This window comes from Rhinoderma darwinii, chromosome 9 (assembly GCF_050947455.1).
Source record: "Rhinoderma darwinii isolate aRhiDar2 chromosome 9, aRhiDar2.hap1, whole genome shotgun sequence".
Lineage (NCBI taxonomy): Eukaryota > Metazoa > Chordata > Amphibia > Anura > Rhinodermatidae > Rhinoderma > Rhinoderma darwinii.
The window spans coordinates 92464687-92490270 of NC_134695.1; the positions used below are offsets into that span (position 1 = coordinate 92464687).

Here is a 25584-nt window from a genome sequence, read left to right on the forward strand (position 1 = left end):
TTCGCATGCTAAACAGGACCTTCTCGCGCCCCAAAAATCCGTCTTCTGCTCCACAAACCAAAAACAGGAACCTGAAAATGTAAATCCTCTTCCTGGGCATAATAAAGCGCCACCGCTACCCAGCTGGCAGAATAATAAAAGTAGACAGAAAAAGGAGAGAGCTTGGAGTATAGTCATCCTAATACAGACTAATGGATTCCCACAGAGAAAGGACGAACAGGAAGTTAGGTACCAAAAAATATGATGTATTTATGAAAATGAAGCAATCAGGACAGACGAGGAGGAGGAGGGGGGTTATAGTTTCACTCATCCTCACACCTCATCCAAATCCTGCTAGATCTTGTATTACTGTATGGCTGATGCGGATAATCAAGGCCGATCAAGCTCCACTGGGCAAAACATTTTGTTGGACCCCCTTCCCTTAACCCCTTCACGACCAGGCCTGAAAAGGCCTTAATGACCAGCTAAATGTATAATTTTTTGCCTTTCAGCAGCCATAACTTTTTTAATTTTTCATTGACGTCGGTATATGAGATCTTGTTTTATGTGGGAGAAATTATATTACTTTTCTACGCAGTTTGGGTGGGGGTAAAAAAAATTACTATGTAAGTTATATCATTTCTTTTTGTGGCGTGAATATAGGAAAAGCGATTTCCAGCCTTGTTTTTTTTTTTTATCTCGCTCCCGTTTCACGCTAAATAACCTGTTAAATAAATTTTTCAGGCTATTCTGGTTGTGTAGATACCATATATGTGTAGGTTTTTTGTTTTTATGTAACGTATCTCCCCCAGTCTCAGATCACGTATCCAGTGACATGATCGAAGAGGGGAGTCCCCTTTGATCATACCGTGGTCATGGACTGTGTCAATCAAAGGGTTAAACAGCTGGGGTCAGAATTGTTTCTGGCCCAGCTGTACTCAAAAGGCTTCTATAAGTACAGGAGCTGTAAGTTACCAGCCCTGCTTAGCTGAAGAGCTCACAGGAGCGCTCATCGGCCTCTTCTACAGCGACGCCAAAAGACGTCACTGTAGACTGGGGACCTGCACCGCCTGCCGTCAGAAGACAGTGGGCGGTCGGGAAAGCGTTAAATTAGACATGAATAAAAGTTTGATTGGCAGGGATAGGACTGCTGGAATCTCCAACAAGCTTGGACATTTCTGTATCTCCCATTCATTTCAGCGGAGAGTGACCATGCACGGGTGGCCACCTCTCTGCTGGGAAGGTTGATCTAGATCCCCTAATTCTTGGATTCAGTAGCGGTCCCAGGAGTCTGAACCCCAATGATCACACCTTTCTAGTTCTGTCGATTGATATGCCACAAAAGACTTTAAAGCGTAGCCGCAGTTGTACCCTCTCGCCAAACTGACATCAGGCTCCCGCACACTGGGCAGAACAGTTGCTGTGGCAACCGTATGACCCCCGGAGAGTATTGTGCACAAGCCCTATTCATTAGAATTGGACCTATGCATGATACTTTATGGCTGTCGTATGGTTGTCACAGCAACTATACCACCCAGCGTGCAGGAGCCTACCGCCATGACCGATATCAGTTTGGGCGGGAGTGCACAACTTGAGCTACACTTTAAGGGTATGTTCACACGACTTCTGTACGACGCAGAAAAATATGAGGCTGTTTTCAAGGAAAAAACGCCTCCGGAAACCAGGCATTTTTTAAGCAGATTTGTCAAACATTTTTTAAGTGTTTTTAGGAAATGGTCAAAAACGTCTTGAGAAGTGACATGCAGTTCTTTTTTACGAGGCGTAATTTTATGCCTTGTTTTTTTGAACAGCGACGTAAAATTATTCTTGTATGCACTAACCCAACTTTTAACTATTGAAAACAATGGTAAACTGTTTGCAGGCATTTTCAAAGCGTATTTCGGAGTTTAATGCGACCATTTTGAACTTTAAACTACGCCAGAAAAACCTCTGTGTGAACATGCCCCAGAGCCCCCTGCCCACAAGCCGGAAAAGATGTGGCATTTTCATCCAGAATTTCCATGTGGAAATTCCGCAGCGTATTACAGTAGCAGCAAAGTGGATAAGATTTGAACAAACCTCATCTGCAGGACAAAAACAGCAGAAAAAAGTGAGGAAACCACAATCGATCTCTAGAGATAGATACGAGATAGATAGATACATAGATAGATAGATATGAGATAGATAGATAGATAGATAGATATGAGATAGACTATCTATCTCATGCATACAGTATCTATCTATCTATCTATCTATCTATCTATCTATCTATCTATCTATCTATCTATCTATCTATCTATCTATCTATCTATCTATCTATCTATCTATCTATCTGTGAATTAAATGAGATAGACTTACATTTATCTGATAGATAGATGGCAGGTGGGCTCACACAATTTGATCAAAACTAAGAACCTCCCTATTGTAACTAGATTTAGCAGTAATGCAGATTTATTTATATTTAGTAGCTTAGGTGGCATTAGTGTTCGCAGCGTGCTGTCGCCATTTTCTTGTGTGATAGATAGATAGATAGATAGATAGATAGATAGATAGATAGATAGATAGATAGATAGATAGATAGATAGATAGATAGATAGATAGATAGATAGATAGATAGATAGATACTGTATGCATTAGATAGATAGATAGATAGATAGATAGATAGATAGATAGATAGATAGATAGATAGATAGAGAGAGAGAGAGAGAGAGAGAGAGAGAGAGAGATAGATAGATAGATAGATAGATAGATAGATAGATAGATAGATAGATAGATAGATAGATAGATAGATAGATAGATACTGTATGCATTAGATAGATAGATAGATAGATAGATAGATAGATAGATAGATAGATAGATAGATAGATAGATAGATAGATAGATAGATAGATAGATAGATAGATAGATAGATAGATAGATATAGAGATAGATAGATAGATAGATAGATAGATAGATAGATAGATAGATAGATAGATAGATAGATAGATAGATAGATAGATATGAGTGAGATGTGTTTATCTGTGAAATAGACATGAGATAATTCGATATATAGATACTGAAGACAGATTGTACATGTCACAGTGATAATCAGGAGTGTTGGTACATTTGCCTCGCGTGCTTGCTGCGTGTTCTCATTAGCGCGCTGTATGTTTGCTCATAGCTCTGTTTGTGCTGTTTGTTTGCTGTTATTTGAATACCTGGCCTCAAATTTGCAAGAGGATTATCTGGCCATCACACATGACTGATGGGTATCCCTGTAATACTTATTTGTTGTGTGGTGGCCACTGTTGTTCGGTTCACTCCTCAGATAGAACATTACATGTATATGTTATATTACAATATTCGGGGACACATATGGAAATGGCGCGTCCATCGTTACAAAAATTCTAATTTATCTGTTTTACTAAAGATCTATGTAGGTCACGCAGTGACTTTGCTGCATTTAATTCTAGTTGGATGACAAATAGACTAGAATGTCGAGAATAAGGACCTGAAATCCCTATTCTCCGGATCAGCGGGTGTCCCAGTGTTCAGATTCACACCAGTCGTGAGAACAGGAGGGGCCCGTTCCTCATTCCCAGCAGAGGAGTAGCAGAGTATGCGAGGTCACTCTCCCAAAGGCCACATGCACATGATGCGTATTATGTGCCGATTTGCTGGGCGGATTTTTCTGCAGCGAATACGCAGCGTAATACAGTACCAGCAAAATAAATGAGATTTCAAGCAAGGGTATGTTCACACGCAAACGCAAAATACGTCTGAAATTACGGAGCTGTTTTTCAGGCGAAAACAGCTCCTGAATTTCAGACGTTTTTGCAAGTACTCGCGTTTTTCGCTGCGTCTTTTACGGACATTATTGGAGCTGTTTTTCAATGGAGTCAATGAAAAACGGCTCCAAAAACGGCCCTAGAAGTGACATGCACTTCTTTGACGTGGGGGTATTTTTACGCGCCGTCTTTTGACAGCGACGCGTGAAATTACACCTCGTCTGAACAGAACATCGTAAAACCCATTGCAAGCAATGGGCAGATGTTTGTAGGCGTAATGGAGCCATCTTTTCAGGCGTAATTCGAGGCGTAAAACGCCCGAATTACGTTTGAAAATAGGCCGTGTGAACATACCCTTATTGTCATCCACACGTTGCAGTTTTTTTCTGCACGTAAATTGACCTGCGGTGCAGATTTTAAATCCTGCAGTAAGCCAACTTATCTCGCATTTCGGTCTCAGAATTGTATCGGACAAGTTTATTAAAAAAAAAAAAAGTAACAAAATATGCAACAATACATAATGCACCTGTTTCCGCATCAAAATGTAACAAAACATCGAAAAACGCATAAAAAAACAATATTAAGTGCGGATTTGCAGTGCGGAATTACCTGGGTTTACCTGCGATTTTGATGCAAATTTTTCCATGAATTAAGCAACATGTGGATGTAGCCTAAGGGTTTATACGCACAACCGTGATTTTCTTCTGCGTGCTATCCGCATTTTTTGCTATTTCGCGGAAGCAACTCGGTCGCATTACGAACACTAGTATCCGTCGTTTGCGGCCTGATCAACGGCAACAGTCGTGTGCATGAGCCCTAAGGGTATATTTACATGAGTCGTTTTTTTTTTGGCGATTTTTGCCCCAATCACGGTATTTGCAGCAGAACAACTCATGTAAACACACCCTAAGGGCTCATGCAGACGAGCGTATATGTCATCCGTGCGACGGCCGTTAAAACAACGGCCGTCCCACGGACACATGTATTTCAATGGGACCGTTCACGCGACCGTTTTTTCAACAGAGCGTTTGAAGGGTCTGTGAAAAACAGAACATGTCCTATTTTCTTGCATTTCACGCCTCCCTCCATAGACTCTAGTCTATGAGGGATCCGTGATAACGCGACCTGCACGGGTGCACCTCGGACGAGAAAAACTCGGATCACGCATATAGCAGTATGAAGTCGTACATGCTCAGTCGGACTCTATAGGTGCGGAGATATTCTCCCCTAGAAACAATGCTTCCTTATATCTGTACCTGTACAGATATACCTGTATATAGAGAATATATTATTTTTTTACAAATATAAGGGTATGTGCACACACACTAATTACGTCCGTATTTGACGGACGTATTTCGGCCGCAAGTCCCGGACCGAACACAGTGCAGGGAGCCGGGCTCCTAGCATCATAGTTATGTACGATGCTAGGAGTCCCTGCCTCTCTGCAGGACAACTGTCCCGTACTGTAATCATGTTTTCAGTACGGGACAGTAGTTCCATGGAGAGGCAGGGACTCCTAGCATCGTACATAACTATGATGCTAGGAGCCCGGCTCCCTGCACTGTGTTCGGTCCGGTACTTGCGGCCGAAATACGTCCGTCAATTACGGACGTAATTAATGTGTGTGCACATACCCTAATGGTGGTTTCTCTTGGCTCAAATACCCACAAAATCTCTCTCAGACCGGAGCAGGCAAAACTAAATTGGGTATGATCCAACAAATACCCTAAATAACAAATATAAAGTACAGTGAAGTTTACCGCTCAGACGGCACTGGTAACAGTCCAATATCATTCAGTATGGGCATGTTGTGGTTGGAAATCACCATCTACCTCAATATCTACCTCATAGTGACATTGATTTGTGTACATCTGGCTGAATCTTTTGCGGAGGATCCGCGACAAATAAGACATTTAGCAGTTAAAAACAACAATTTGCAGTCAGACTGGAAAACCGTGCATTTATCGCCGCATTGCGTGAACAGGAGTTGTATTGTTTTGTTATTCTTTTTAAATGATGACAAAAAAGCAAATAATATAAATGAGATGCACGTCTGCAAAATTTCTCTCTGCACCCCCATTTAGAAAACGCTTGAGGAAAAAAAAGACAGCTCGCGACTGTAGACAAAAATGGCGCTATTTTTACATGCCCCAGGCAATGCACAAAAAAAGGTAAAAATTTTTTTACACGTGCCCCTCCTGCCAGCTGTTGGGTAACTGCAACTCCCAGCAAGAGGCCTGCTGAGAGTTGTAGTCCCTCAATAACTGGAAAGAATCAAACAAAAATTCTTCTGATTTCAGTTTGTGATTTCTTTACCGATGTATACAACAAGTATCTCGCGCAGCAAAAAAAAAAAAAATCCAAACACAAGCTACACACAGCCCGGACCACAACATCTTGCCCTCATCAAACATGGCGACGCGGAGAGGATATCCGATCACGTGACGCATCATGGCCGCCGGAAGTGAAGATGCTCGGAAACCATATGAAGGTAATTTTGCATCATGTCAGCGCTCTATTGGAAGATAGACATGGCCGTTATGTTTTTACCGTAATTACATTTTTGCAGAGTTACTTGTCACCTTGGGAGAACTACCGGTTTCAGCATAACACGCAGAGTACGAGTGGATAGGGAATGCTGGGATATGTAGTCCCTCCACATTTGTAATTTAAAGGGGATTTCCGAGTCTTTGTTAATAAAGCTTAATTGTTTCAAAATGATTTATGCCGTTTTTTGTAATATGCACTATTTCAAGTTGTCCCCGTTTTCAAGATCTCTGCTTGCGGTCAGTGCATTGAACCATTCTTGTTTACATACAGAAGCTGAAAACCTGTTTTTATTATGTCCAGCTTGCACAAGTGTACTGTTCGATAGAGCTTTCTGTTATAAAGAGGTTGTTTCATGTAGACAAACCCTGGCCACATGCCCTATTAGTGCATATGGATGTCATAAAGAGCACGGTTCTCCCATTTGGGACCCCAACTATGAGCCAGAATAAAGAGCCACTGTAAAGAGCTGTTCCTGCTCTGACAGACCCATTAATGGAAGTAGGAAGGAAAATGATCCAGCGCTGTTTGAGGGTAAAAGGGATACTCTGTTCCCACTTTTATTGGTACAAAAAATTGTTAAAATTGAATGGAGACGCAGTGTCAAGGTGGTTATCTTGCGGGCGAATACCCGAGCCTACGTGTTTATTCATGGCAGAACTTCTGCCATGAATAAGAACACTGTTGATGTTCAAAACGCGTAGGCTTGGGCATTCGCCCGCAAGATAACCACCTTGACACTGCGTCTCCATTCAATTTTAACAATTTTTTATACCAATAAAAGTGGGAACAGAGTATCCCTTTTACCCTCAAACAGCGCTGGATCATTTTCCTTCCTACTTCCATATTACTCACCGTGGGCCGCCGCGGGGATCCGAGCGAGGTTCGTATTTGAGACGCAGGATTGGTGAGCTGGAGGTTTCCTCCTTTCTCTTTTTAGACCCATTAATGCCTTTGAATGGCTGGCATGTAATACTGCAGGGGAAACGTCGGGCCAGGCATGTCTCTTGCCCTAGAGATAAAAACTGGTCACAAGGGGCGAGAGAAGCTGCACTCTGTTTCCAATTAAAAAGGAGTTGTCTGGATTTAAACAAGAATGTTTCCATTCACTAACTGCAAGCAGAGATCTTGAAGTGGCGAGAAACTCAAAAACATGGTATATTAGAAAATGTCCCCTTTTGGAGTTCTATATGATATATAATTATTTATATTTCGTTTTATACGTTGCAGTATGGCCACTTTTTGTTGGGCTTCATTCAGACGGCCATTTTCGCATCCATATTACAGCCGCAAGACCCGGACCCCTGCGGTTCTTTGGCGATATAAGTTCTGGTCACTTAAACCGGGGAGGGTTTATGTGACCGGGTCTTGTGGTCCTTATACAGACGCTCTGCTCCATGTGAGAACTGCATTTTTAGCGCATCAAGCAAGCGGCACACAAAGCACCCCGTGAACTGATTTTGTTTTTTCTCTCCCTTTTTCCTCTTTCAGCGCCGGCTGAAGGATGCTCTGATTGTCCTGGGGGGTGGAGGTCTCCTCTTTTCCTCCTATCTTACTGTAAAAGGGGACGAACGTTTTTATGCAGAATATTTAATGCCGACATTGCAGAAAGTGGTATCACCTGAACTGGCGCACACGTTGTCTGTAAAGTTTGCAGCTCTTGGACTGGTCCCACGATGTACAGCGCACACCTCACAATATCTGGTATGATCACACCTCCGTATACATGTGCCCATTTTGACAATCTTTTGGGTGATTAAATGGGTTGTCCAGTCCCTAAAAATTGATGGCCTATCCTGCAGGAACCCCCACCGATCAGCTGTTTTGAAGGGGCCGCAGCGCCCGTACCAGCGCTGTTTCCCCTTCATTCCGGTCACTGCTCACACTGTGAATCGCCGACACGTGTAGCGGCGGTTCACACTATTACAGCCTTCTCCAATTAAAGTGAATCGGAGAAAGGCTATAATACTATAAACCGCCGCTACTGCTGTGTTGGCGATTCACAGTGTGAGCAGTGACCCGTAATGAGGGGGAAGCAGCGTTCATACGAGCTCTGCGGTCCCTTCAAAACAGCTGATCGGTGCGGGGTCCTGGCAGTCAGACCCCTGAGGATAGGCCATCAGTTTTTAGGGACTGGGCAACCCCTTTAAATTGCTGGTAGGTTAGAATCATTTTATCCTTGCTGTAATGGAAATCAGCTTCTTGGTGGACTTGTGCTTATACATAGCAGGCATTTTGAACAGGCAGAGCTGCAGTGTAAAGCATGGGGGAAGGACAGGTTGCAGTTTGGTAGGTGGAGCTTTTCAGACTACCTCACATTCCAATAGACAATGCAGCTAAGTGACAGTCACCCATTATAACTTTGCCTCAAAATGCAGAGCTAAGAAGCGGCCAGCACTGTAGAGAATAAATAGCTGGTCATAATTGCCCAAAGGTGGTCGCTTGCCAATTGACATTGGCTGTAATATGTGCCTGTGACCCCCACTCATGAGGTAGACATTTTGTATGCTGAATGGGAAGAATAGGTCACCAAGACATGTCCCGATAGACTAAGTCACCATATTGCTCTCCATCTTTTGAGGAACTACCACTCCTATCATGCCAGGAGTTGTAATCTTGCAATAGAGGAATAGCCACAGGTTGAAGACCACTGTTCATAGTATCAGTACAGATTGTGAGGACCTCGTAGGGTTTCTTCAATAAACTTTATTTGTTCCTCCTAACCAAAACTTTCTTTCCCCCAGGAGACAACAGTACTTGGTCACAAGTTCCGGAACCCGGTGGGACTGGCCGCTGGCTTTGATAAGCATGCAGAAGCTGTAGATGGACTCTTCAAAATGGGCTTTGGTTTTGTTGAAATCGGAAGTGTTACCCCGAACCCTCAAGATGGAAACCCGAAGCCCAGAGTGTTTCGCCTACCTCAAGATAAAGCCATTATCAACAGGTGACGGCCATAAATTCGTTATTCACTTTTGGCCAAACTCCATTCATGTAGCGTCCACAGGAGTAGAATGATATCGAATTAGCAGAATTTTCCAAACCACTGGATACTTTTAATGTTCAACTAAAATCCGAAAATATTACTTTAAGTATCAAAATGGACCTCCTCAACTTCATGTTTAGGTTCTTTTCAGTGTTTGAACCCTCAAATTTCTGAACCATGGGATGATTCTGGATTCTTCTAATGCAGAAAAATCATACGGCCCATAGCAAAACCCAAGATGGACCTTACTATCTACCAAGAGCTCCGCCAAATGTATCACAAACTTATTAAAACTAATGTCCGTCATCCGTTTTAGGTCCAAAATTCTGTGTAGATTAATATCATATGTTTTCTGACTTGGCTAATTGATAGAATTCTGGCTACCTGCAGCCACCTCTAGGGGGAGCTCACTGTATATGGATGTATACAAGTACTATTGAACTCAATGGGAACTTGTCAATTTCTATGCAGTTAGCTACCACTAATGTGGATTGCTGGTATTTGCTATGACCGTGTCATGGCAAGCAGGGAAAGCAGTTCACTGGTGCGCTCCATCCCACCACGAGCCCCGTAGCTGTTGTGCGCCCTGTCTTTATAATATGTACACTACCGCCCCAGAATAGGGCTATGTTCACACAGAGTTGTTTGACACGGAAACCGCGCCGCAAAACTCGTCGAAAACGGCCCGAAAATGCCTCCCATTGATTTCAATGGGAGGCGGAGGCGTCTTTTTCCCGCGAGCTGTAAAACCGTCTCGCGGTAGAAAGAAGGGACATGCCCTATCTTCGGGCGTTTACGCCTCTGACCTCCCATTGACATCAATGGGAGGCAGAGAAAGCGCATTTCGCTGAGTTTTATGCCCGCGACGCTCAATGGCCGCGGGCGAAAATCGGCGTGCAGGGAGAGGAAAATCTGCCTCAAACTTCGAAACTGAATTTTGAGACAGTTTCCGCCTGCAAAATACTCTGTGTGAACATAGCCTAAAGGGATTTTGCTGTATCTATTTTGTTTGCACTATAATTTTAACACGTAAATCAAGTACATGATTAAATAATTCATTTTTGGCTTTTTCCAGATATGGATTTAACAGTCACGGTGCAGAAGTTGTTCGCCAACGACTGCTGCAGAGGGCAGAGAAGCAGAAGACCCTTACAGCTGGTTAGGAGATCTTGCTTCCTAGTTGATTCCTATTGCTAAGCCATAACATCAATTCTTACAATAGAAAACAATTTACAACATCCCATGTACCTAAAATGTTTTGATCTCGAGTCACATTTCTCCTCCAGTTACATCCAAAGTAAAAGTCAGATGTACGATTTTCTGTTACAAGAGAAATATTCTGTCTCCAGAAAGCCTATTCTTGGCTTTGTCAATGCGTAATTTGGAAGGTTCCCGGCTGATTTCACTTAAAAAAAAATTAAATAAAACAATTTCCTGTGTTTCTTTGTCAGAGGGAATGCCACTGGGTGTAAACCTGGGAAAGAACAAGACATCGGAGGATGCAGCTGCTGATTACACAAGGGGGGTACGTGAACTCGGATCTCTGGCTGACTACCTTGTTATCAATGTGTCAAGCCCAAATACCCCAGGCCTGAGGGCCCTTCAAGGCAGAGAGCAACTGCACCACCTGCTGGCCAAGGTAGGAAATAGATTGTTTTGATGTGTATAACCATATAAAACCTTACAACTCTTATAATGTTCACTATATGCAGATTGTAATTTTTCAGATTAGTTCTATTCATTATTATAATTCGGTTAGGAATGTTGTATTGTTTATTTGTTAAGGTATGTTCACGGCTTATTTTCAGCCGTTTTTCGAAAAATTGCTGAAGATATGGGGTCTGAAGGCCTCCAAACATCTGCCCATTGATTTCAATAGGAAACACGTTTTATTGTTCCCACGGGGTGGTTTTCTACGCGCCGTTTATAAAAACGTCGCGTAAAAAAACCACCCCGTAAAAAAGAAGTGTGTGTCACTTCTTGAGCCGTTTTTTATTAACTCAATAGAAAAACAGCTTCAAAAACAGCCGTAAAAAAACGCATCAAAAAACGTTTGATGCATAAAAAACGGCTGAAAATCGAAGCCGTTTTTGGTTTCCAATGTGAACACAGTCTTATGTGGCTTCTAATGCAGCATTTTTGTCTTGACACCAGAAAGTTGCACTAGAGGAACACAGGGATACGATGTCTTTGAATTCCCTGTAGGTAGTGAATGCTCGTAATGCGCTGCCCTGTGAACACAAGCCGGCCATACTTGTTAAGATTGCACCTGATCTGTCCCTACGTGATAAGGAAGACATTGCGAATGTAGTGACTCAGGTACCGTAGAATTATACTTGATTATTTATAAGAATTATATTAATTCATGCTTGTGATACACCATCCTTCAAGTGAGCAGAAGTAATTGTCAAAATTCAGTATTGTGTTACAACCCAATTATCTGCCCACAGCTTGGCATTGATGGTCTGATAGTCACCAACACCACTATTAGTTGCCCTTCAACGCTCAAGGACCCTTCTAGCATAGAGACTGGTGGATTGAGTGGAGCTCCACTTCGAGACCTGTCCACAGAGACTATTCGAGAAATGTATGCATTGACCTCAGGTGAGATCTATGTGTAAGTATGAATGGGGGTCACTATTGCCACTTTCCCCTTCAGAAGTTGACAACTTGTTTCTCACAGGTAAAGTTCCAATCATTGGCGTGGGGGGTGTCAGCTGCGGATTAGACGCTCTTCAGAAGATCCGTGCTGGCGCCTCCCTTGTGCAGCTATACACAGCACTTACTTATCAAGGTCCTCCTGTTATAGGAAAAGTGGCTCGGGAACTCGAGAAGTTACTTATGTAAGTAATGGTGGCTCAAAATACGATATTTTGGCGTGATCATTTACTACTAGGACGTTATATGCACGTTTAAATGTCAATTATGATGGGTCTAGCAAGAACTTCAGAGGGGGCGTTCCTAATCTGTTGTTGAATAGCATGTAAACATTATGAAAATAATATTGAAGGAGTAGTCCCGTCTAATGCAAGAAAAGCGTAATCACTGAATAATAAAAAATGATGCAACTTTCTAATATAATTTGTGTTACAATTCCTTACCATTTTAACCTGTCTGCTTGCTGTCAGTGAATGGAAACCTCCTTGTTTACCATCTTAGCTTTAAATGGTATGTAAACCTTTGCTACTTATTCGTTGTTTTTTTTTCTCTCCAGCGCATTTAAAACTTTGCAAATATTCTCGATTGAAGTTTTATACATACGTCCGCATAGGATCTGTAAACACCAAACGGTAGAATATTTTTAATCAAGACTATTTGCAGAGTTGTTTTCATTTTTTTTAATTTAGCGATTAGAGTCATATAGGACATTTAGTTGCAAAGGTGTACATGACCGGACTCCGTCCTTCTCACACAGCAGATGAGCTTGTTACAGAGTATGAGGGTCTTTTTACACCGTCCAATTTTGGCCGTAACAACAAGTGGCGATCAACGGGACAGCTCGTTGATCGGCGCTCGTTTTTTGTGACAAACTGTAGCTGCATAAAAGAACTAGGACAGAATGGATTTATACCCTTTGAACAATAATTGTTTCCATTCAAGAAGAGCTGGCAGAAATCGACGTCGTGTAAGTGGTTCGAGAGCAGGTGAAGATCTATTTCATAATCTGATGTGTTCTGTCCTCTATAGCAAAGAAGGATTTTCCAGCGTCTCTGAAGCAGTGGGTGCTGATCATAGGAGCAAAAGTCATAATGCGGCTGCAAAATCCTAATGAAAATTCAGTGTTCCATTGACTTCAAAAATATCTGGATACTGGTGGAGGAGAATTCTGTGCAGCATTGATGTGATATAAAGTGTTTACATAGCTACTGCTTATAAAGGAAGTGTTTATTCAGTGATACTACAAAGACTGATCAACTTGTCAACACGATTTAAAGGACAAGCGTCGATGACGGAGTCTTCTCTTGGGAAGTAAGATTCAAGACCTTTTGAAATGTTGACTTTATGGACTACATTACAAAGTCTGAGTTTGAGTAACTTCAATAAAACTTCACTTTTACAGATCATTTTTTTTAATGTCGCATTCACATGAATTCTACCAAAACAAGTTTGTTTTATTTGCAACATCCTTACCAGACCATGACATGCAACTTACTAGTGTTTAGCTTTGTATGCTTAGGGTGTTGATGAATTTTCAGTGAATATTTCAATGCCATCTGGGTAAAGGGGTCTATTCCCATGTGGTACTTGCTGACTTCAAGTGGATGCCTGAGGGTGCCTGGCATTACACCATGTTACCAGATGGATGTGCATGGCTTCCCGGTGTACACATTCTCCAATGATTAGCTGATCGTGAATGCTAAGCTTATAACTGACTTAAAGGGAATGTGTCGCTAGAAGTTGTTTTTTTTTTTGTTTTTTTTTAGTTAAATAATTATTATTTGAGTGATTACACATTGTTTTAATTTTTTTAATTCAGGAAATATTAGATTCTAATTTATAACATTTCCATGTGCTGGGCAGTTCCCAAAATTGCAGCATGGTCAATGTGGTAAAGCAACCTCATTGATTTATGCTGCAAATTTGGGGTAGACACACTCGCTCTAGTGTCCTCACACAATCCCCCCTCCCTTATTCTGGCTAGTGCCAGGAGGAGGAGGGTGTTGAATCTTCAAACCTCCTACACTTTGTGCCGCCATTTTCTGAGCGACTGCACAGTGTAGGAGGATTAGATACAGGGCTCAGCAGACCGTATCACACGAACATAATACACACATCACATACACAAACATAACTTACCTGCTCCTAGCCGCCTCCGCTCCTATTCCTTGCGCCTTCGCTTTTTTGAACATATGGCCGGAAGCCGCGGCCGGAAGTCGTCATCTTACTGTCCGGCAGCGGCTTCCGGTCCACATGAAAATGGCGCCGGATTTTGCTCTGCGAACGAGCTTCATTTTGGTCTGTGTGGGAGCGGCGCATGCGCTGTTCCCACACAGACGGCGTACCCTGCAGAGAATTGAACGGCTCCCGTTCGCATTCTCTATGGGGTTATATGTGCCGTATTCCATCTTTGTATGTGTCGTTAAGACAGAAACTTATTCTCCTATTCTTTGAATCCACACCTGCTTTTGACTTTAAAAACGGCATAAAAAAACTGTAATAAAACCTGCATGTGTGAAAAAACCCTTGAAGTGGTAATCCAACCATACAAAATGAATGATTTAAAGTGGAATGTTAAAGATTATTAATAATAAAAATGTGTATCCGTGTTTTGGTGCAACTTTCAAAACACATTTATATTAAAAATAGTTTTTACTTTTTGAGTTACAGCTGCTTTGTATCCTGTATGCAGAGCAGCTGTATCTTGCGCTGAAACCTGATTTTGTCAGGTCCGCAGCAGTGACTGCGGGTCCTGCGTGAACTTAGATGTGATCGATAGCAGCTCGATCCTGCGTGTCAGAGACACACAGGAGCCACTGACACTGATGGATACAAGTTTCAGCGCTAGATACAGCTGGTCTGTATACGGGATACAAAGCAGCTGTATCTCAAAAAATTAAAATAATTTTTAATAAAAAGTATTTAGAAAGTTGCACCAAACACACTGATAGACGTTTTTAATTAAAAAAAAAAAAACAACAAACAAAACAAAAAAAACACGATTTGAAATGTGTACGTAGCATAGGTAATGGCAGCATATTACAGCTACAGGCCCGTACTCCTATAATCCAAAATGGCACCAAATTTTTTTGTGCCGTTTGGGTAATAAGAGCAATGAATAAATACAGCAGACTCCTGCTGACAAGAGTTTAAAATGTATATGGAAATAGGGGGTGATACAAAATGTAAAAAGTGCTTGTTTTGTACAATGATCCAGACATCTTATAAAAATATAATAGTACACCTAAAGCTGCGTGAGCAAGTCACCAGCCGGTATCTGTGTATGCACGGATATGAAGTGCAAGGAGTGTGGGGGATACTGCTGAATGATTGTCAGGTATCGAGGAGTAATGCAGTAGGGGGGGTAAAGGAAAGAAGTCATACTAGGCCCCATGCACACGACCGTGTTTTCCCGGACCGAACACACTGCAGGGAGCCGGGCTCCTAGCATCATAGTTATCTATAACGCTAGGAGTCCCTGCCTCTCCACGGAACTACTGTCCCGTACTGAAAACATGATTACAGTACGGGACAGTTGTCCCACAGCGAGGCAGGTACTCCTAGCGTCGTACATAACTATGATGCTAGGAGCCCGGCTCCCTGCACTGTGTTTGGTCCGGGACATGCGACCGACATACGGACCGTATATCACGGACCGAACACGCTCGTGTGCATGGGGCCTTAGGTAATGTTATAGGCCTGTCTAAAATGATGTGTTCTTAGGGCACACTTAAAACTGGATGTTGGGCATTAATCTGATAGTCCGGGGTAGTGCATTCCAGAGAACTGGTGCACCTCAAGAAAATTTTTTGGGAGTGGCAGGTTCAGATTATGGGGGATGTAAATCTTAGATTATTGTCAGAATGCAGTTCATGGGTAGGGTGGTAGACCGAGGTGAGGGAGGAGACGTACGGAGGTGCAGCGATGTGGAGAGCTTTGTGGGTGAGAATAATACGTTTAAATTGTATTCTAAAGTGAACGGGCAACCAGTGCAATGACTGGCACAGGGTAGAGAAATTAGTGTAGCATTCCAGTGCAGTGACTGGCACAGGGTAGAGAAATTAGTGTAGCGATCCATTGCAGTGACTGGCACAGGGTAGAGGCATTGGCTGGCTGCTGCATTCAGGATAGATTGGAGAGGGGAGAATTTAGGGAGGGTAAGACTGATTAATAGTAAGTTACAGTATTTAAGATGAGAGTGAACCGAAGCAACAATGAGAGTTTTGTCTGTTTCCACAGTAAGGCCTCGTGCACACTTCCATCACCGTTTTCACAGCCGTTTTTGACGGATCCGTGTGCACGTTTTCACGGCCGTGTTCACTTATTTATTTATTTCAGTTACTTATATAGCGCCAACATATTACGCAGCGCTGTACAGAGGTCCTCTTCTTTTTTTACTGTCCCCATTGGGGTGCACTCCGTGTTTCCGTTTCCAAGCGCCGAGCATGGTGCTGTCCCGGGTGCTGAAAGAGCAGGGTTGTTCAGCGCTAGTCACTGTCCAGGGTGCTGAAGGAGTTAATGGCTGCACTGATCTGCGGTAACTCTTTCAGCACCCTGGACAGTGACTAGCGCTGAAGAATGACCATGCTCGGCGCTCGCAAAAAACAATTTATAAAATAAAAAAATCAGTTCATACTTACTTTTTTCCTGTCCGGCCTCCTGGGATGACGTTTCATCCCATGTCACCGCTGCAGCCAATCACAGGCTGTAGTGGCGGTCACGCAAGTCTGGATGATGTCAGAAGGCCGGCCTCCAGGGATGACGCTTCATCCCACGTGACCGTCTCTGCAGCCAATCACAGGATGCAGCGGCCTCTGCAGCCAATCACAGGCTGCCGCGTCATACAGGAAGGTCGGACTGGAGGAAGAAGAGGGACTCTTCACCAGGACAACGACCGGGGTACGTATGAACTGCTTTTTATTTTATTTTGAATCAGCATCCTCTTTTCTCTATCAGTGATTGATCGAGACAAGTGGCTGCCGATTAGTGTAATATATCTGTAATGTACTTCTGCCCGCCCGGCCGTTGCTAGGCAACGGCTCCGTCACACACGGACGGCACACGGATGCCTTCAGTTTTCTTGACGGCCCCATTGACTTGCATGGGCCTCACCGTCACGGAATCTCGGACCAAAGTAGGACATGCTCTACTTTGGATCGGAACGGAGCAACGGGGCCATCAAAAAAACGGAAGTGTGCATGGTCCCATTGAAATGAATGGGTCAGGGTGCTAGCCGTCAGAAAAACGGCTAGCACCCTGAAGAAAAAGACTGAAGTGTGCACTAGGCCTAAGGGTGGATTCTGGAGATGTTTTTGAGGTGTAGGTGACAGGAGCGTGAAAAGTAATTTAAATACAAGGAGTAAAGGAAAGATCTGAGTCAAAAATAACCCCCAGACAGCGGGTGTGCTGCCCAGGAGTTATGGTAGTGCCACACATGGAGATGGAGACATCAGGTTCAGGTAGGTTTAGTTGCAGATAGAGAGAGGACATGATGGTAGAGACAGCGGACAGACAATCACTGGTGTTCTGTATTAGATCGGAGGTGATGTCACAGGAAGAGGCATATAATTGGGTGTCATCAGCGTAGAGATGGTACTGAAGCCAAATCTGCTGATGGTTTGTCCAATATTGTCAAGTATGCTTTATTTCTGAGAATTAACCCCGACCAGTGTCAACCATATTTCCTGTTTGTTGTCGCTGGAAACCACTAATGTAACGGACAAACCTGTGTGATTTGTAATTTTTCAATATAACTTCCAGTGATTGGTAAATCAAAAAACAACAGTAGGGGGAGTATATATTTCCGGTTGGACAATGGGGCAGATTTATTAATATTGTTTTAAAGTTGGACGGGATGAAACAAGACCAGACAGGCAGACACTGCTGCGTTTATCAAAGTGACGACTGCTGTATAATACATTTGACACTTCATGCCAGACATGTTGAAGGGTAACTAAACTTACAACAAACTTCTGACATGTCCGAGTGACAAGTCAGAAGTTTTGCTTGGTGGACGTGCGAGCACTGAGACCCCCACCAATCGCAAAAACGAAGTGTCGGAAGCGCTCGTGTGAACGCTGAGCCGCTTCGTGTCTGTTCGGCTTATTCCGTAAGTCGATGTAGCGGTGTATGGACTCAATAGAAAGTCTATGAGCCCGTACACCGCTACATCGGCTTTCCGGAAAAAAACTATAAAAAAAACCAAGCTTCTCAGCACTCACCCGAGCGCTTCGTCTTAGTGCTCGGACCCCCACCAATCAAAACTTGTGAACGTTTTAGTTACGCTTTAAACGTTTTTCCTTATGCCACCTCAGGACTGGCGTGCTTTACACCAATATTTTGCACCAAATGAATAGCAAGTGCCATATTATATGACTTCTTAGTCATGCCCCTTTACTAGACACTTTTCAAAACTGTCAAGTGAGATGCAAACAGTGTCTAAAACAAGACATTTGGCGACGGCGTGTACACCAGTTTTTCTTCGCAGTTTAAGGCGATTCCGGTGCATTTTGCTTTGTAAATCTGCCCCATTATTACAGTTATAATGTGAGTGGCAAGGACGCTGTGTTTTATGTAGATGTATGAAACATTTAGGGTATGTGCACACGATAACTGCAATTACGTCTGAAATTACGGAGCTATTTTCATGAGAAAACTGCTCCTGACTTTCAGACGTAATTGCATGTACTCGCGTTTTGTGGGGCGTCTTTTACGGATGTAATTTGGAGCTGTTCTTCATTGGAGTCCATGAAAAACGGCTCCAATTACGTCCCAAGACGTGTCCTGCACTTCTTTTGACGAGGCTGTCATTTTACGCGCCGTCTTTTGACAGCGACGCGTAAAATGACAGCTCGTCTGCACAGAACATCGTAAAGCCCATTGAAAGTAATGGGCAGATATTTGCCGACGTATTGGAGCCGTTTTTTCAGACGTAATTCGAGGCGTAAAACGCCTCCATTACGTCTGAAAATAGGTTGTGTGAACCCAGCCTTATTGTTCTTTCACTGGGATTTATGTATAGGACCTAGTGCAAACAAAACTAGAGGTGTTGCCTATGGCATCCAGGTTACAGCTCTTATTTTTCTATGGCAATCAAAATATGAAAGGCGTAATCTGATTCGTTGCTAGAGGCAACACATCCCCATTTGGTCTGTGCTTGCTATTAAACATATAGTCCGTTGGGTCTAAAAACTATATAAAAACTAAAAGTGCATGTGTTGCCCATAGCAACCAATCAGACATTAGCTTTCATTTTCTAATTTGCCTCAGAACAATAAGCTGGTAACTGATTGGTTACTATGGGAAACACTTCAGTGTCCTATCAATCCAACTGTACAGATTTTGGCTGTAAACTACGCAATTACTTTGGTCTATAAGCCTGGATACGATTTTTCTCAGTTTCGCTAAAGATTGATTGAACTGGAAAAAAAAAAATAGCTGAAAGACGGAAGCTACTACAGGGAGTCGCAAACTAAAACGGGAAAACAGAACGTTTTTCATGGGCAGCTTGGGGACAGTGGGGTATCCATATGCAACTGTCACGGCTGGGGCTATGAGGAGGGGACACCTGTGGCTAAGGGCCCATGCACACCGCCGGATGGTACAGATCCGTAATATGGCACCCATAGAAATACATGAGCCCATACTGTACCTCTGTGTGAGGCATATATCGCGGGTTTCTTAATGCTGCATTGTAGGTCCTGTTAGGCCTTCTTCACACACACACTTTGGCGGGGTTTTTTGGCCAGTTTTTTTTTTTTGTAAAATAGTACATGCGTTTTTTATGGCGTTTTTGGTGGCTATTTTGTTAATAGTGGGTTTCACAGTCTGCGTTTTTTTCAGGTGGAGTTTTTCACATTGCAAACCATGTGATGCAAAGATTCCTCTTTGAAACACATGCTTTTTTCGGAAAAATGCCGCACAATATACGTTTTTCTAAGGTTGGATTCACACCCTGTGTTTTACTGTGTCCTTTGTGGTGGTGTTTGCCGCGTTGTTGTTTTTGTGGGGCCAGATGATACATTAAATTCTTTAGTAAATTATAAAATGAACTACACACAACTGTGTTTTGGTTTGGGCGGTTTTGATCCAATTTTGTGGTCAGGACTTAAAAAACGCCATAAAAAGCATGTACAAATGTACCCCAAATTAAAAACGCAGCTAAAAATGGCTTAAAAAATTGCATGATGCATTTTAATAACGCTTACGTTTTTTTAAATTCATCCTTGTTATCTAATGGCTGCCCTTCACTATGGACGAGACCGTACTGCAACTGGAAGACCAGCAACGGGGCAAAAAAATAATTCAGACTGGAATTGTATACAATTATTTTCTATAGGTTCCTGGGGATTGATTGAAAACAAACAGAAATGTCATGAAGAAACTGATGTGGCGCAAGATGCAAACTTTTCACATGACCCCCATTGAGGGAGAGGAGGGTGTACATATTTCTCATTTTTCAAATGTTGGAGGGGTATGAAAATTGTACAGTTAATCTAGGTAACTAGCAAACAAAGTGGCTCCCAATGTACTGCTATGCAACAGCTTGCAAATAGCCACAATTTCTTCATTCCGTTCCCCTACTACCTTATAAATAAATCAATGTATATATATATATATATATATATATATATATATATAGATAGATAGATATTATACATATGTATATATATATATATAGAGATATATATATATATATATATATATATATATATATATATATATATATACACACACACACTATTTTGTTTTATTTTTTACCACTTCTAACTCTACATAAGCAATAGAGGGTGTGCCAATATGGCTATACATGGCCACTTTAGAGGAGCACACGATCAGGGTGTACAAAGATGGACACCACTTCCGCTCAAGCCGGAAGTGAGTAGCGCTGCTTCAATACGATTTAATAAAGTATGTTGAAAGAACCTAAAGGAATTCTGGGATAATGGCGGCGCCCACGGACTGAGGTAATGTAAGTGGAAGTGATTGACTGGCTCTCGTTTACGTTTATGAAGCCAAAGCTGGTTGTGTGTTACATATGAGAACACGGTACGGGTTAGGTCTGTATTGTGTAATGTCGCGCTGTGTGTGGAGAGGAGGCTCCTGGGGCGCACAGTAGTGTCATGTATATGGGAATATGTCCTATATGTTGCTTCCTTGTACTCCGTCTCGGTACGTGTGCTGTGTACAATGTAGGGGACGCTTAGTACATGGGAAGCAGGTGTGCAAATGAAAGCGGCTCCTTGGTTGCTATGGGTAACGCCTCAAGTTAATGTCGGCAAATCTATCCAAATGTCGTCCATTGTGTTGATTAGATTTATGTCTGTTGCTGTCTTAGACGTCTATGAGGTGACTCGCGTCACGTTGTGACCACTGCTGGAGGGTCCAAATACTTTAGTCCTATGACATTTACATATATATATTATTTTTTTTTCAGTTTTGCCAGTAAAGTTACTATAAATTGATGTTGGTTTCCACTTGTCGCATTAATTGTGCCTTTTAATGGATTCTTATGTCGGAGACGTGACTGACGCCTTCTAAAATGTCGTCAAAATGATCTTCTGTTATGTCACCGGTACACGTGAGAAGTGATCGGATCTGTGAAATCGATCATCTCGGATCACCGCTGATTGACAGAATGAACGGCCTCTATTCAGAGATTAAACCCCTTTGACACTACCTTGCGATCTCTGTTACGTTATCAGGGTGGATTTCCCTGGGAAGATCTTGTGCCCCGTGTCAAGCGCGGATCAACAATCACAGCATGTCAATCGGCGATCATTGGTGATCGGGAGTATGGGAGCGAAAGATGGTCAATACAATCGTTCGTCCACTGTACAGTTTGCATATAGTCAGTATCAAATCCCCCTGTTTACTGCCGACAGACGACCATTTTTTATGGCGGTATAAAATACGCGATCGGCCAAGGAACCAGCGTTTGCACGTTCTTCGGCTAATCGCTGCCCATGTAAAAGAACCCTATAGAGGATTTCCCACTAAGCATATTTATTACCTATCCACAGGATACCTGATTGCTGGGATTCCCAAGGCCTCCTGAACGCAGCTGTGCCCGTAATCCCGGTCAGTGGACTGGCAGAACATGCGCCAGTTTGGTCCGATTAGACTCGCATAATAAAGTCAACGGGTCAGTGGAAAAAACAAAACTGCATTGGTGGGACGTGCTCCTTATAAAGTATGGGAGCACGGTCTGTAAAATGAAAAAATAGGACATGCCCTTTTTTTTACGGACGTTTTCTACGGCCCAGACACCTTCCCGTAAATATACAGGAAGGTTTCCGTGGGCCATAGAAATTAATGGAACTGTATTTTGGTCCGTAATTGCGGACCAAAATTACGGTCGTGTGCATGGGGTCCAACTCCTTCTTCTATGGCAGAACTTTCTGCCAGCAACCCATCACTGAACTGCACTCGGGTGGGATTCGTGCGCTGTCAGTTTTTATTTTTTCCACTGTTCCCGTTGACTTTATTGCGCGAGTCTAATCGGACCAAACTGGTGCATGTTCTGTCAGTGCAGAAAATCGGACATGTGAATTGGCCCATTGACTGTAATGTGTCCGTGAACATCATTCACCTGAATAAAGGCCTAACGGAAGTTCCTGAGAAGTGTCAAAGGGGTTTGAGCGCCCTAGAAATCAGAGGTGGTTTGAGATAAAAGACTTCGCTAATATAGATCCCACATATGAGAAGATCGTTTTGATGAAATCACCTCTTTAAGGCTTTTTACTTTAAAAATAGAACTAAAGCTAGACCATGATGCCTGGCGCACAGCACAGCGGTCCATAGATTAACATGGCGTCACCCACCAAGGCTCATGTATCAATATGTCAACACCAGAATAATGACAGTATGTCAGAAAATAAGACTTACAAATACATGCACACGTTGCCCAATTTGATGCAGAAAATCCACACTTAAGGCCTCATTCACACGACAGGGTTTCCCGGCCGGGTGCCGGCCATTCATAAATCGGCTGGCACCCGGCTGCATTAGGAATAATAGACCCCTAATGGGGCTATTCACACGACTGATTTTTTTGACGCCCGGGAAAACCGGCCGTCAAAAAATAGGACATGCTCTATTTTCGGCCGGGTACCCGGCCGCCCGGCTCCCATAAAAGTCTATGGGGCCGGGTAATACACGGCCATCACCGGAATGTGTCCCGAGTGATGGCCGGGTTTTCCGTCGCTTGCGCTCTATCTCCTCCTCACAGCGCAGAGTGCATGTCAGGAGGAGGAGTTGATGCCATTCGGACTAATGGCTGTACACTGTGTGGCAGGGCCGGGGTGTACAGCAGGTGGAGGGAGCGCTGCGCTGGCTCCCTTCCCCTGCTTGTTTTAAAAGCGCCCTGGCCCGGCGACACCTTCCATGGCGCCGCTAGCAGCTGCTGCTGCTGCGGCTGCTACTACTGTAGCGACGCCACTATAGCAGAGCAGGGAGGTATCTCCCCGCTCTGCTATGTGCTAGCCCCACTTTAGCTCCTTGAAGGAGCGGAATCCCTGTGTTTTCGGGGATTCTGCTCCTGGACAGAGCGCTTGACGTCTCTGTCCATGTCTGGGCAGTGACATCAGGGGAAACTCCTGAAGCGGAATCCCTGAACACATGGGGATTCCCCTTCAGGAGTTGCCGCTGATGTCACTGTCCAGATCTGCCCGGCCCGGAACGGATGCAAAACTTTATGCAAACTGGCCGGGCAAAATGGCCGATTTTACCGGCCGACACTCGGGCTCGGGCGGGACCCTGTTGTGTGAGTCCCGCCTAAGGCCCCATGCACACGAACTTAAAAATGCCCGTAATTACAGGCCCATAGACTTCTATTGGCCACGGGTACCTTCCCGTTTGCTTCCGGGAAGGTGCCCGTGCCGTTGAGAAATATAGAACGTCCTATTTTTTTATTTTACGGGTCGTGCTACTATACTTTATAATGGGAGCACATCGTAATTACGGGCACGGTCGTGTGTATGAGGCCTAATACTGCATATTTTTTTTAAATGCAGATTTTGGTGCATTTTTTAAATCAACTTGTCAGATACATTTCTGAGGCGGAAACGCACGATAAATAAACATTCTGTGGATTTTAAAATCCACACTGTAGGTCAAATTATGTACGGAAACATTTCTTCAAGTGCGGATGAGATTACTTGTCCCATTTACTTTGCTGGTACTGTATCACGTTGCAGATTGGCCACAGGCAAATCCACACGTAATATGCACCATGTGCATGTGGCCTAAAGGCGCACCATATCCCCCCGCCCCCCCCGTTCATTAGAACTGCACAAGGTCTGCAGCCTTATTACGAATGCTAAATTGCGTCGTCCCCTTAATTTATATAATTTGTACTGTCATTTTGGTCGCTTGAGTTGTGCACAGTTTCCATTACCTGTCATGAAATCGTGTGGCTGCCATTGTCCAATCGCAACAAGTGTTCCGCCATGATGCAACCCTTCTAGACGCTGCGTTTCCCGTGTATTATATATTATACATTGTGCAGCTCATTGTATGGCACAAGGATCCATCTTGCTCTTCACTAGTATATGGTCAAGGCTGGGGGGTTGTGACTCGCAACATAATACAGCGTCATGGTTGCCGATGTTTACAGCAAGTTTTGACCCCACAAAGCTCCTGTAGGAAATAGTAAGATTGCTGCTGCTGCAATGCGTTCTGTCACTTAGACCGTATTTAATTGGAAAACACTTGCAACATAAACATGTAGATTGTATTCACATCGTGTCACAGCGACTGTCACCGTGAAGCCATTTCTTTGACGACTTGTCTGCTTTGGAATTAGATCCACCTGTTTCTATTATTCCAGAATAGTCCATGTTTTTCACTGCACCCTTGCGGCTCATGAGATTTGTTTGACTATTTTATGGAACCCTATAGATCAGTATTATGTTAGGTTAATTATTATAAAAAGGATTTTTTAGGGCTCTTGCTTCAGGATAGACATTGGTGAAATATCGCTAGAATATGCCATCAATTTACAGCCGGAATCACCCCTGCCTTTTTCTAGCACAAAGTGGTAGCGGCGCTAGGAATGCTCTGCCACTTTGTTTTCTGCTTTGCGAGCACCACTGTAATGATTGGCTGGGCACGGAGGTCAAGCCCAGGTACACTGGTGGCATATCTGAGCAACTGTCTCCAATGCTTATCCTGAGGCAACTATTTGAAAATCTATTCAAGCGTGCTCCAAATTTTAATATTTGCTTCTTCCAAACTGGTCCCGTGTCGCTGCTGTTGTCTCTCTAGCTGACACTTGGACCAACGTGAGGACACGGCAGGTGACCAGGGCGGCCAACCACTGGCTGCAGAGGTAACGGCACTGTGGATGACACGTTCGGCAAGTACATAGAAGCAGCGGCGGCGGGTGACTGGAGCGAAGTATATTGTGCAAAGTTTGTGGATAGGTGGAAATTTCCAGACCCAGAGGTCACACACAAACTTTTGTCACACGGCTTCTATGCAGTTTTTTTTTTTAAACTTTAGATCTATTGTGAAAATCGTGGCAAAAAATGTGACCTGACCGCAACATGTGAATATATTGCATTCGTATGAAATGCAGCAGTCGTACTACAAAAGCGGGTATCCCTGACACAAGTTGTCATGAGAAATCTAAGGCTGGGTTCACACGAC

At 43.3% G+C, this 25584-nt stretch overlaps 2 protein-coding genes across 8 annotated transcripts in view; both read left to right on the forward strand.

Moving 5' to 3' along the window:
* Nucleotides 1–6144: 6144 nt before the first annotated feature.
* On the forward strand, nucleotides 6145–13340 carry DHODH (dihydroorotate dehydrogenase (quinone)). Of its 3 annotated transcripts, none has more exons than XM_075837123.1 (9): nucleotides 6145–6237; nucleotides 7785–7997; nucleotides 9038–9237; nucleotides 10352–10434; nucleotides 10728–10915; nucleotides 11482–11595; nucleotides 11727–11880; nucleotides 11960–12119; nucleotides 12964–13340. In XM_075837123.1, exons 1-9 carry the CDS (start codon nucleotides 6217–6219, stop codon nucleotides 13043–13045), a joined length of 1215 nt encoding a protein of 404 aa, XP_075693238.1. In that variant the 5' UTR covers nucleotides 6145–6216; the 3' UTR covers nucleotides 13046–13340. The 3 variants fall into 3 exon arrangements, with proteins under 3 accessions (XP_075693238.1, XP_075693237.1, XP_075693236.1); XM_075837122.1 differs by lacking the exon at nucleotides 6145–6237 and adding an exon at nucleotides 6297–6364; XM_075837121.1 differs by lacking the exon at nucleotides 6145–6237 and adding an exon at nucleotides 7502–7692.
* Nucleotides 13341–16733: 3393 nt separating this feature from the next.
* The window catches only part of DHX38 (DEAH-box helicase 38), a 45257-nt gene continuing 36406 nt past the window's right edge, over nucleotides 16734–25584 (forward strand). Inside the window, exon 1 of one of the 5 annotated variants that reach the window (XM_075838505.1) lies at nucleotides 16734–16833. In XM_075838505.1, the coding sequence (XP_075694620.1) occupies nucleotides 16737–16833 (97 nt within the window). In that variant the 5' untranslated portion in view covers nucleotides 16734–16736. Of the gene's footprint in view, nucleotides 16834–20811; nucleotides 20906–20961; nucleotides 20983–21128; nucleotides 21190–25584 lie in introns of those variants that run through there. The other 4 variants (XM_075838507.1, XM_075838508.1, XM_075838509.1 and 1 more) reach the window with 4 other exon arrangements.

Excerpts from the sequence above, each read along its gene's own strand:
- DHODH (XM_075837121.1), top strand. The coding sequence starts at position 7,525 with ATGGCCACTTTTTGTTGGGCTTCATTCAGACGGCCATTTTCGCATCCA. Across the intron at positions 10,435-10,727 it reads GCAGAAGACCCTTACAGCTG|AGGGAATGCCACTGGGTGTA; the intron begins GTTAGGAGATCT and ends TTTCTTTGTCAG. Across the intron at positions 12,120-12,963 it reads GAACTCGAGAAGTTACTTAT|CAAAGAAGGATTTTCCAGCG; the intron begins GTAAGTAATGGT and ends TGTCCTCTATAG.